A 12,661-nucleotide genomic window follows, 5' to 3' on the forward strand; every position below is an offset into this window, starting at 1 on the left:
ACTGTGCCGCCTGCACTTTATTGCGAATTCCTCGCAGGCAATCTGCTAAACCCGGCCTGAAAAGCCTTTACTGGCTTCCTGTTAAGGACAGAATCAGCTTCAAGTCCTTATGTATTGCCCATCAGGCATTCTGGGAAGCTGGTCCGGCAATCAACCTTCCTCTAATCACCCCGTATCTTCCCAGCAGACAACTGCGCTCAGCCAAAGCCTTCCTGGCCGCAGTGCCCAAGGTCAGAAGGACAAGAGCAGGAGGTTGTTCTTTCTCCTTTAATGTGGCCAAGTTATGGAATGCTCTCCCCTTCCACCTAAGATCCAATTCGGAACTGACCTCTTTCCGAAAACAATTGAAAACGTTCCTGGTCAATAAGTAGAGCCTCCCCTGGCCCACATGCCTCGCTAGACAGTACCATTAGTCTCAGCGCTTGGACGCCTTCGGGCAGCTATATGCGCTTTATAGGAATCATTTTCATTTCATTTCTTCAACATGCCGAAGCAATGTCAAGCTTCAGCTGATAAATGCATGGTTAATGCAAAGCTAATCTCTAATTAGTGCCTTATTTTGAAGATTAGTTTGAAATTATTGAAACATTTATTCAGAGAATGTTTGCACAGCCACATGTTATATGTGTGCTTTTATTATGGGGAGAAATACCTTGCAAAGAAGCTGGGAATGAGTTTGAGTGAAAAAAGGTCAGAGGGATTAACTTTGCCTTTACTGAATCCATGTTATGAATAGGTGAATGAACATTGCTTATCCACAAGGAAACTACCGAGAGATGCAGTTCAAAGGCGCACAAAATTACTGATCATAAATTATGATGTGTGGCATGGCTTTCCTCAAAACCTATATGTTACATACAAACCAGGCCTAATTATGTTCCACCATGAGGGCAGAGCCTGAATGCATCAGGCCTAGGACCTAGATCATTGTCATTTTGAATGTTAATGATAAGAGTATGTGCAAGATTTCCATATTTGCCATATTTTCAGACATCTTTTTTGAATAATTGTAATTTGACAATATTCATACTAGCAAGACAGAACATTTAAATGTCTCACTCTGAAAAGCTGTAGTACTCAGTGCAATGATAGAGTTGCAAGGCCATCAGGACTCACACAAATCAAGGTAGTAAGGAAATTGAAGTGGCAACATTTGCAATGATTCTGAGTTCTTCTTCCACAGAATCATTGTGAGTGGGCTGGAGCAATTATATGAGAATCTGCCGTCCACTTGGGTGATAAAGTACTGCTTAGTATATGACCAAGAAACAGTATATTGGTCACATTGACAACTAGCTACTTAGGCTTAGGCTGTAATCCATTTAGGGCCTGATTATGATGGCGGTCGGACGAGCATCCGATCGACATCCAGTAAGGAACAGTACTGCCCGACTAGATGTCCGCAGTCCAGCCATCGGGATAAGGATGCGACTGACTGTATATTTTGTATTGCGGCGTATGCAGCGGCTGCAGCACATGCCACATTCCAAAATAAACAGTGCACATATCCATGCACTATGTGGCAAACACCATCCGGTACCTGCCACATGATGCTGGGATATGTAGGGGGGCACCATAGGTGCCCACCAGGGTACATATTGGATGGCAAGGAGCGAAGTGGGACCTGCATGGGTCCCAAGTCACTTTCTGCCTGCTTTTCCATGGCAGGTTTACTGCCATGAAACGGCTGGCAGAAAGGGGCATTGTAATCCCTATGGCCTGAGCAGGCACCACCACTGTTGCAGAGATTGCAGTCCTCTCCGCCCGCCCTTCATCCGCTTGCCATCATAATGCGGCAGGTGGTCATGTAGGGTCTGATGGCTGTGGGACTGCCACCAATAGCCAGACGGTGGCCATCATAATGAGGCCCTAAGTTCACAGTTGGTGAAATAAGTAGACCATAATGAATACATTCAGTAACTCATGCTAACATATATAGACTTGAAAATTACCCACAAATATGACATGAACTGGTAAGATGTATTGTTTATCATTTTCTTTTCTCATCATTTGTTTATCGGTGTGTTGCACAATAAATTCACAGTTTTTAAAATGCAAACTACAATTCCCAACATGCATCATATTAGGCAGAATTGGGCAAGTAAAAAAAGGTGACATTGAGAAAGGACTCAATAGCTGTGACCAAGACCACAAGAGTGGCACTTTTTTTTTCATTTAGTTTGCTCCCACATTTCGGCTAATTAAACGTCTTATAATACTACTCAACTGTTGCATTCTCTCGCTCTCTGTCTCTGTCTCTCTGTGTCTCTCTATATGTCTCTCTCTCTATCTCTCTCTCTGTATGTGATCAAGGCCGTGTCAGGCCGGAACGCTTAATGGCGATTTTGGTGACTCAACAATAAAGAAAAAAATAGTGCATCTGGGGACAGTACTTGCACGTGAAGCAAGGAATCCAACGATTATAAGGCTCGTATTTATCCTGAGCCAGGGGAATTGATGACCCTCAATTAACGATGATTACACCACTTGATACTGGGTATATTTTCGACATGTAAGTACTTCTTACTAATCCAAGGACAGGGGAGAGAGAATAGCAATCCTATTTGGTTTCCGATCAAACCCCTCGGCCAATCAATGGTGGAACGAGGCAGCAAGCGTTTTCGCCGGTCAGCTTCAGCAACAATTAGTTTGCGAGCAAACTAACTGTTACAAGCCTTATAATCGTTGGATTCCTTGCTTCACGTGCAAGTACTGTCCCCAGATAAACAGTCCTGATGAGACCCGGTATCTAGAGAGGGTCGAAACGCCGTCGACGAAATATACTAAGGAGACACACAACAAACAAAACTGTCTCATCTTATATAGTGTCCTTTTTCTTTTTGTTTGCACTGATAACCCTTTTTTGAATATGTCACAAATTTTCACTGTATATATGGTTACGGTCACTACACTTGGGGTTATGTAAATATTTTCATAAATTGGTTTCAATGTCTATTTTGATGTTTTTATATGAAATGTATATAAATTGCTGATTTTTGTAAAAATATAGTGCCTATTCAAGGAAATAGGCTATAACCATTGGGTTGTTCAAGTGAGCTTGTCAGTATAAGAGATAATGATTGAATCACAGTAATACATAGAAAAGATTACCAGTATATAGTTTTTTATCAGACAGGGCAATTAATTAGATTGCCATATATCCATTATTCCAAGTTCTAAGTGAGTTCCTTGTGAACGTTGTTTCTTTAGTACAACTGTACTTACCCAGTTTGCAAGGACATATGGGTTGCTCTTGTTTTGTTAAATATTGATTGTGAAGTGAGGAGCGCGGGCGCGTCATGGCGAAGAGGAGCGGCGGTGAAGTGAAGATCGCGGGACGGAGCGTCAGCTCAGGTAAAGTAAATGCTCATTGAAATCAGGGCGGGAGGGAGTCGGGCCAGGAGGGGGGTGGGAGCGGGTGTGCACAGAGGGACAGGCGAGAGGAGTGGGGGCGGGAGAGAGTGGGGACGGGAGGGGTTCAGGGCGGCAGCGGGTGTACTGCCCCCAGCCCCTTTCTGCCCCAGGCAATGCTGGGGCGGGCTGCTAGTATATATATATATGTTAAGAATGTCCCCTTGCGGTAAAGAAGACAAGCGGGGACACAGCAGGGCTTTTTCAGGAACTGTTTACTCCAAGCACTTGGCATGACGCGTTTCGGCGTGAGCTTTTGTCAAATGCCGCTGGTGCTGCGAGTTCCCTGGTTTCACTGCTGTTAGGATTCCTGCTCCTGAAGTAAGGCAGTATATATCCTCTCCACTGTTCGCGACATATCCACACAAACGACCCAAATGCCTCCGTGTGCAGGAAAAAAAGCTTTCTTGCTTAAAATAAAACTTTTTTTCCTGCACACGGATGCGTTTGGGTCGTTTGTGTCGATACGTGGCGAGTAGTGGAGAGGGGGTTAGGGACTTCCGGTGTCCCGACCCGAACTGCCCCCTGACAGCTTGCTTCAAGCTACCGGCAATTGTGGAGTGTACATATATATATATTTATATATATATACGTTTATCGCCCAAATGATGCCGTTCTCAACACGGCGGGTGTCGCAGCACATGTGTGCAGTCCAGTGTAACAAATAGCACCAGCAGTCCAAAGAACAAGGCTGCGCACTCAGGCTTTTTGTAATTTCAAAAATATATTCTTCCATGCCACTCTATACACTCAATTGTAACAAAATTTTATGATAGAGTGTCACAGCTTGTCAATATCGATGTAAATAATGACAAATTATTTCTGCTGTAAATTGACGGTAATTAGGGACAACATGAAATTGTTATACATTTTTTTACCTTAACCAAAGATATTTATACTGGTATGTAGATGAGCTATAAATCTCTCCACTTGTTAATAGGAAAACAGCAAAAATGAGGCAGTCTAAGATTGCCGACATTTGTTTTTGTATGTATTGTTTAATTTATGTGCTTCTACTATTTTGATGACTAAGTGAAATCCAATAAAAATAATTATTGTTAAAAGGCTCGATGCCATGACCTGCTACTGACACAGACGAAGGCCAGGTGGCTGAAACGCTAGTGATATATATATATATATATATATATATATATATATATATATATATATATTCCGCTCCGTGGGGTTGTCCAAGTAGCGGGTAGCACCCGAGCCTGCATGCGCCTTCCCCAAGGCGTTAGTTGGTATGGGCAGTTGCGTGTTTGAAATAGGCCTGACGCGTTTCGGAAATTTATTTTCCTCATCAGGGGCCAGCAGTAAAGTGCACGCTGGGTAGCACCACCCCGAAGAAACGGGGGCCATGAGACCCTCTATCCAAGGAGTCTCGTATGTGGAGCTGCGCGATGGATGAGGACAGGAGTGATGTTTGGGGGCTCATGTTAGAGCCTTTGGAACGAGCAGTAATTTGAAAGTGCATCCATCCAGGATATATGGACTACATCTCCCATAAGCACAATGCGTGTTTTCATACAGGGAGATGGTAGACGTTGTGCACTTTACTGCTGGCCTCTTAGGGCTTAGGAGATCTATCCAGGCGTGGTCCCTTAGAAATGGAGCTCAAAACTGTGCAATCTCCACCCCGATCCCCCCTATCCAACTATTAGGCCTACCACCCCAATGAACTCTCCTCAAACCAAACACTCAGCTAAATGAAAGAGTGAATTAAACAGGATACTTGAATGGCAGTTAAAACTTGACAGAAACTCACATACCCTCATTGACTAGCATGTGTGCCTAAAGACTTTTTTCAAGCGCTTTGTTAGAAAAATATGCAACCACAATTAAAGACCACCTACTCTCAACATGCCCTAAAACGTGACACGCATTCATTTTGGCACATCCAACTCAGAGCCAGAGGCTGACAGCAGGAGTTTGGATTTGCACCTGTTATTTAATCCTGCATCCACCCACCTCGCAATGTCAGCTGCTTTGATGAAGATTGATGGAATACTAGTGCCTAAACAATGGATCTGTAGCAAACATCTCCTATTCCAGAGTCTTAGGAAGCATTAGGCACAATTTCCGTTCAGGGATATTGCTCCATTATTATTATTCTTGTAGCAAGTGATGAGTCAACAGCAATGCAAACTCTAAGCAGTACCTGTGGAATCATGCGGCAGGACCGGATGGCGTCACTGTGGCTCATCCACTGGGAAAAATCAGGATACTCCCCTCGCCTCACATAGTATTGGTTGCCTCTGTAGTTGGGGTTCTCATACAACATCCAGTTCCCATTATCCACCCGGATGGAGTTGCAACGACTGAAATAGGAGTTGAGCTCGGAGTAATCAGAGCGGCACTCATAAGAGCGCCCCTGAAAGTTTCTGTCTTCGTAGAAGGTGATCTATTGGGATAAAGACAAGATTGTGAGAAAATTCTTCTAAACAAGGTTCTGCTTCCATCCCTTTATCAAAAGCACTGAAGATACCAAGCATGCAGCCAAGATTTAGCTTGAAATTGCATTTCATGCTGCATCCACACTTCTCTGGCTCTTTTATCAGGGAGGGGTATTAGAACCTTGTCCTTGAGGTGAACAGAGGAAGAGGAGTCATGAAAGGAAGAGTCCTGCAGTACACTAGTCAGTTTTGTGTCTGGTACTTTGCTTGCTCACGTGATGTGGTAGTAGGGGGAAGTAATTAGATAGAATGTCTCGTTTTAACATACACATATTTTTGCTACTGCATGGGTGATATCCCAAAAATTATGTAGGTGAATTTTTTTTACACTTACCTAAATCTCAGTTAAAAGGAGGTGATCAATTTGACGAATAAAGATATTCAAAAAAAAAAGTTAAAAGGAGGTGAATAGCTAATATGCAAAGTGTTGTCTTATGGACATATATGACAAAAGGATTGTTGCTTCCCCTGCCTGCAAGCTTGCTAAAGGTACTTATTATACAGAAAAAAAGAGTTGTCCTTTGCGCGTCCTATGAAAACCAGCCGTAGTTCTGAAATGGACAGTCTGAGCCTCTGCTTAGAGCTAGTCAATGGGTTTTTGTACTCTTTTTTGAGGAATCACAAAAATGCCCTGTTGTACGCCGTGAATTTTATTAAAATATATTTCAAGGTGCACATTCCTTTTTCCTATCCTTGCACATGCACAGTGCCGGAGGTGGACCATCTGCAATCTCTGGGTTTATATGGATGGTGTACTCCTTGCTAATTTGTCCCCATGGAAATCATTTAATAGTGGGGAAATCATCGTCCCTATCACCTGAAAACGTGTAGGAGTTTGTGGCATTTTCTCACCTTAAATATGCACACTTTTGAAGCACCCTTTACTGTGCATTTATGTTGGGAACATCCATTTAGAATGTTTGCAAACACTCAAAAAGTTCTAATTTTGCGAGTATTCTCTCCATTCTCTAAGGCCACCAATCTTTCTCCTTTTTTATCATCGTTTATGACATTCTGGCACCGCGGCATATATTCCATTGACGTGTTTGGAGATGACACTTTTAGTACACTTATCCACAAGTAAGGTGAGCAAACCTGGCTTTGTAGAAAACTAATCAATTCAAGCTCTCAACATGAGGACAAAACAAAGAGTATCAAACTGACTCAGTCCATCAGAGCCCCTTTTTCTAGAAATTAAACACAGTTAGTTACTTTAGACATTTCCTCCAGCCAATATTAGATACTTGTGGGGGTCAGAGCAATGTACGAAAATGCAGGTAAGTGGTGGTAATTAATCAAATGTAAAGCGCTCTGATACCTTCGGGTCTAGTTCGCGCTACATACATACAAAAAAACATATGCACAAGGCATTGCTCATAAAGCTAGTTGCTTATGTTAAACGCGCACCATCATTATTATGAGTTCAAAACTTCTGTAGTAATTCACATAACTCCTACGCAAACGTTCTGTGATTTAATCTTGTCAAAATCATTTTTGTGAATTTCAAGCAGTAAGAAGGCTTCAGCCATGTTAAGACGTACAGGAATATAGAAATTATTCTGCTAATATATTTCTAGTACATGTCAACCATGTAGGGAAAAATACTGTTTCTACTACATGTAACATGTACAATTTCCGGGTGTTTTAACCTTAAAATAAAGTCTAGATGAAGCATGCCAGTTGTCATCTGTCCAATAGATTAGTGTTCTAAAGTTCAGTTTCCAAGACAAGAGAGTCTGGAGAAAATGTGAAGTAAAATTTGGTTTTACTGAGAATGTCTAAATATAGAATGAGCAAGAATTGAAGGGTAGGACTAGGGCAAGAACTGAGGAATATGACTCATGTGTAGACCAGAGAGCATCAGAGTGCCATGTGCCTTACTTTCCAGTCTTACATGTCAGTCCTTCATATTGGCAAATGAAAATGGTGGGCGTAAAAAGTCATAAAGACAAGGGGGCGTTACCAAGCAATAGCGATAATTATCGCTATTGCTTGGTTAGAGACAAAAATGTACCGCTGAGCTGCAGCGATTTTTATCGCAGATAAACCTTGGTATTACCAATGTTTATCGCAAATGCGATAAAATACGGCCGCAATGTATGAATATCGCTGAAAAGTCAGCGATATTCATGCATTACCGAACTAAGATTTTAGCGACTGGAAACAGTCGCTAACATCGCTATCTCCTATTACCAACTTTTGGAGATATTCGCGCTAAGCGCGAATATCTCCAAAAGCTAACACCTGCCCTGAGCAGTTCTTAGCCATGTTTTCCAATGGGAGGTGGATAACATGGCTAAGAGCATTAGCTCGGTAATGCATGAATATCGCTGACTTTTCAGCGATATTCATGCATTGCGGCCAATTTCTATCGCATTTTTGATAAACCTTGGTAATACCAAGGTTTATTTGCGATAAAAATCGCCGCAGCTCTGCGGTAAATTTTTGTCTCTAACCGAGCAATAGCAATAATTATCGCTATTGCTTGGTAATATGCCCCTTTGTTTATTATCTTTGCTTGGTAATAAGGAATATTCTTGGAGGCATGATAGATAAAGTCTCACACTATATATGGAGGCAAAGGCACACAGAGGTTGGTTGGGGGACATGCTTATCATTAGAGGCTCTGTTCAGTGATATACGTGTTCATTTTTCCCAATATTTTCACCACAATGACTGGAGCTGCAACATCTAGTTGCCACGCCAAAATCTGCCTTCGGCATGAAATCGCAAATGAGCTAGGACTCTTTAAAAACATTGCCAACATCCACTTCCCGGTTTGCCCAGGACCAGAGAGTGTTTGAAAATTCTGTCAGACTTGCCCAGAACCTATAAGAGTTTTCAGCCTCCTCCAATCAGGAAGCACATGGTCCCCTGTTTACCCTTCCACTCTTTTACTGCAGGCTATATTATCATAGGCCATCACTAGAGATCCTTATGGAGTCCAAATAAGGCTTAAATAGGAAAGGGTGTTAAAATCTAGCCCTGTGAAAATAAGGCGGCCTATGCTGACTCCACATCAACATATGGCTCTGGCCGGAATAACTGAAGTATTTTCTGTTTAAAACCAGGTGTCTTTGTTGAACTTCGGCCTCAACTGATATTTTAAAAGACCATGAACTCTGTCCGGCTCTAATATTCCCAGCCAAGGTCGAGACGTCACTGAAGGGTAAAACATAGCCTCGGACAGTGCATTCCATGAGTGATAGCCACGTGCAGTCCATTCTGTGTGCACATTTGTGAAGTCATCGGGTGGGCACTTAATGGAGTTAGGTTATTGAATGTTACTGTTTGGAAGCATCTCAACTAAAAACACCAGCAGATATTTTTAGAGTCATTTTATTTTTGTATGGGTGCATTGTATCCTTTTTTGTCTAGTTCTCAAGTTGTGGATGTTCATACATATCCTAATATACATTTTTCTCTCCACTATAAGCCAAACCATTGGACATATTTTGCAAATATTTAAATAAACACAGTAAGTTCACATAGGAAAATGCATTTCGTTTTTAAACATCTTACTTCTGTAGAACCCCACATAATCATTACTGGAATTATGTGACCCCCACTGAATAATTATTAGAATTTGGCCACATCTATGAGTCATCAATCGAAGCACGTGACCACAGCTTAAGCAATTTCCATGACTTGCTACTCAAAACAACACACAACAATACAGAAACAACCATTCATCAAACAAATACACAAATTATGAAATGTCATTTAATTCACAAATATAAAAGAAATTAACTTTTTAATATTAATGGCACCGCTTTGGCTCTACTAAACGTAATTAAGGACACCCATTGTCCATATTATATTCTGGTTGATGCATTTGTACTGCTCCAACTAATAAATCTCAGGACACCAACTTAATTTGTAGCCAGAATTAAAATTCCTTATTTTTTACTGAAAATGTAAAACATTTCACTTTTACGTTTTGCTTCTTTATTAATATACATTTTCTAAGCAGTCTCATCTCCCATAAGAAGGTTTTGTGAAACCTCAGGGGTCGCCTGACCACATATTAACAAACAATGTTCTAAGACATACTGGGTATCACAAAATTGGCAGCCCATCATATGTTTGGGTACACTTTCTCCACAAGCGATCACAGCAACACAAACTGAGCACAGAGTGATTGCTAGTGTTCACAAGTCATAGTGTTGTCTGATGTGCACAGCCAGTTCTACAAAATGGGACATGGTTGGTTGAAAAAGGATACTCTAGCTCCATTTCATTTGAAGTTTGCTCCATGTGCAAGCTTTAAACCCACTAAAATATATTGTGCTCCAGTGACATAATCAGACCACACATAACTTGAAGTAAAGAAGTTCAAAACACTTGGCTGGCTGCCTGTCTATCTTTCTCAGGTGCTCCCTCCTCTATCTAGAACTCTCTACCCCAGGACACCAGATAATTAAAAGACCACCGACAATTCCACGAAAATGTAAACACCAACCTATTCAGGCTCCAGCCTAACCTATAACATCTATTCAGTCCTTTATTTCTTCTTCTTCTTACGTCTTCTCAACCTAGCCCTCCGTTTCTCTCATATTTTCCCTTCCTCCTCTTCTTTGACTTTTCGCTCACTCCTTTTTCACCTCCCACTAGCCCTCACAGTCCAGATCCATAATGGCCTCTTCTCTTCACCTTATCCTCCATCAACTATATCCATGTATCTACGGTTCCCTTATCCGCCTCAGTGCCCTGCACTGCTTGGTGTTTCAAACATTTTGCTGATGCTGACTGTAGCTAGCTCGATGTTCATTGTTTCACTATTTTTGTAAATAGTTCTCGATCTCTACTTTAATCTAAAGATGTGCATATTTGTAATTAGTGTTGTGCATTGACACCTGACTAGGTAGAGTTGTGCAATACAAAAATGTGAAATGATTAACTCCATTGGAGCAACAGATCTTGTCTCATAGCACCTAGTAGGGTTTTGTACATCAGCAGCCGCTCCACCTCTCTTTGAAATTCATTGAAGAATCAGGGACCAGATACAGAACTTCTCATTTAAATACAGTGTGGAGTAAAAGAGCTGTGCAGTCTTCATTTAGATGTAATTTGCCTTTGGGCGTCTGTTACAACTGTGAAATGCATTATGATTTGAAGGACAACACATTTTAATCAAATGATAGGCTTGGCCCCTAATCACGTTGAAACACAGTAGATGGCAGTTTTTCCACCATATTGCAATGAATGCTGTCTTAAAAATCTGCTATTTTAACAAAGCATTGTGCAAGGGTGTGTGCGTGTGACATCTAGCTTCGGTTGTGCAATGGAAGGTTACCCTACAAAATACTATGCTTGGACTAACTGAAAAACTTTTCATCTTTAGTATATGTGCTGTACATAGGAGCAAACACAATTTGTGAAAAGTCAGGAGAAACGAAAACACATCTCCTTGTTATCACCTTGCACAAGTAGGTACTATTTGTCATAAAACACTTTTTAGGAATGTACTATCCATTTGCCGCACCTCTGTCACAAAGTAATGCCATACTCTGGGAAGCGCTATGTGCTTTATTTATAGGAGCACTTTCCAATGTAATACGATTTTGTGCTAAATGGTAAAGACTTTATCAAGACTTTGTGCCGGTTTGTGTCATTCAGGGTGACTTTGCACTTGTGCATAAATCTACCCCTGCATCTTACTCCGGAAGTGGAGGCTAAAAACGTAATTAAAGAAAGAAAGTGTAAATCATTCAAGGCCATTGAAAATGGCGTCCATCTTTGAACTCATGGAGATGTTTTCTTACCTTTCCCATTGTGGCTGTTACAGAGACACGCGTTCCTCAGTGCTTCCAAGGGTAAAGTGCTGCACCGCCCATATATATATGTAGCGAGTGACCCGCTGGGTTGCTGCTGCGTGCTATGCTGAAAGGGGTCTTTCTTTGTTTAGGAAGGGCAGCTAGTATCTCTCTCGCTTTTTCTTTTTACTACTACTGTGCGTCACAGACATGCCAGTTCTTTTGTTCGCTGCTAGAGAGAATGTGCTGATGTAAGTACAGTGCAGTCAAGTTTATATCCCACACAATGCGTTGGTACAGTGCTGGAAAAAGCACAATATGGCCCACTGCCACCACAGACTGCTTTCTTTCCTTTTGTGTTATAAATCCGTGCTTGGTTTGAAAGTTTGATAACATGCAAAATACCTTTCTTTCTCTTTGTCATTGTTTAATCTAACAACAGCCATACTATTCTGTAGCTGCTAGAGTTGCAATATAAGGGTAAACTGTTACAGAAATATGATTGCACTTTTGTTTTTTGTTACAGTTATGCATTAAGCACATAGACTGCTAGGAAGTCACTAACCTCTGAATGACAGCCTCTGGGCCAATCGCAAGGAGTAATCCCCAAATAGTGATGCGGGAAACCAATATACTAAATAGTAGACAAAACAATAATGGCAATGTTCACGCATGGTGCATTATGGGCTTTGAGGTAAAGTAAAACTGTGCAGGAAATCAGAAACAACACCACCGAACGAGGATTCCGTGCACAAGTCTTCAACATGTTTGGAATGAAACCCAGTGGTTAATGACTGATGTGCCGCCTCGCTGTTTGGGGTCATCTGGAGCAGCTGGGAGCTGTCGAAGCTCGCTACTCTGCAAGCCTGGGATCGTGAGGAGGGGAGAGGAGGCCTTCCGGAGCAGCGCTGCAGGGACTCGCTTTACCAGGAGTCCCTGCTCGGCAGTCCACGCTGCCTGACTGCCACGCCCACTGGACGTCTACATAACTGAAGAACAATCCCGCTGCGCGGGAGTGCGCCGGGCGAAGCCCGGGCA

At 41.9% G+C, this 12,661-nt stretch overlaps 1 protein-coding gene across 1 annotated transcript in view; it reads right to left on the minus strand.

Moving 5' to 3' along the window:
- Positions 1-11,742, minus strand: part of LOC147730560 (gamma-crystallin 1-like) — a 48,013-nt gene extending 36,271 nt beyond the window's left edge. Inside the window, exons 1-2 of the mRNA XM_086958599.1 lie at positions 11,633-11,742; positions 5,573-5,815 (exon numbers count right to left, since the gene is read on the minus strand). Coding sequence (XP_086814725.1) covers positions 5,573-5,815; positions 11,633-11,641 — 252 coding nt within the window. The 5' untranslated portion in view covers positions 11,642-11,742. The remainder of the gene's footprint in view (positions 1-5,572; positions 5,816-11,632) is intronic.
- Between the last annotated feature and the right edge of the window lie 919 nt (positions 11,743-12,661).

This window comes from Lissotriton vulgaris, chromosome 2_1 (genome assembly GCF_964263255.1).
Source record: "Lissotriton vulgaris chromosome 2_1, aLisVul1.2, whole genome shotgun sequence".
Lineage (NCBI taxonomy): Eukaryota > Metazoa > Chordata > Amphibia > Caudata > Salamandridae > Lissotriton > Lissotriton vulgaris.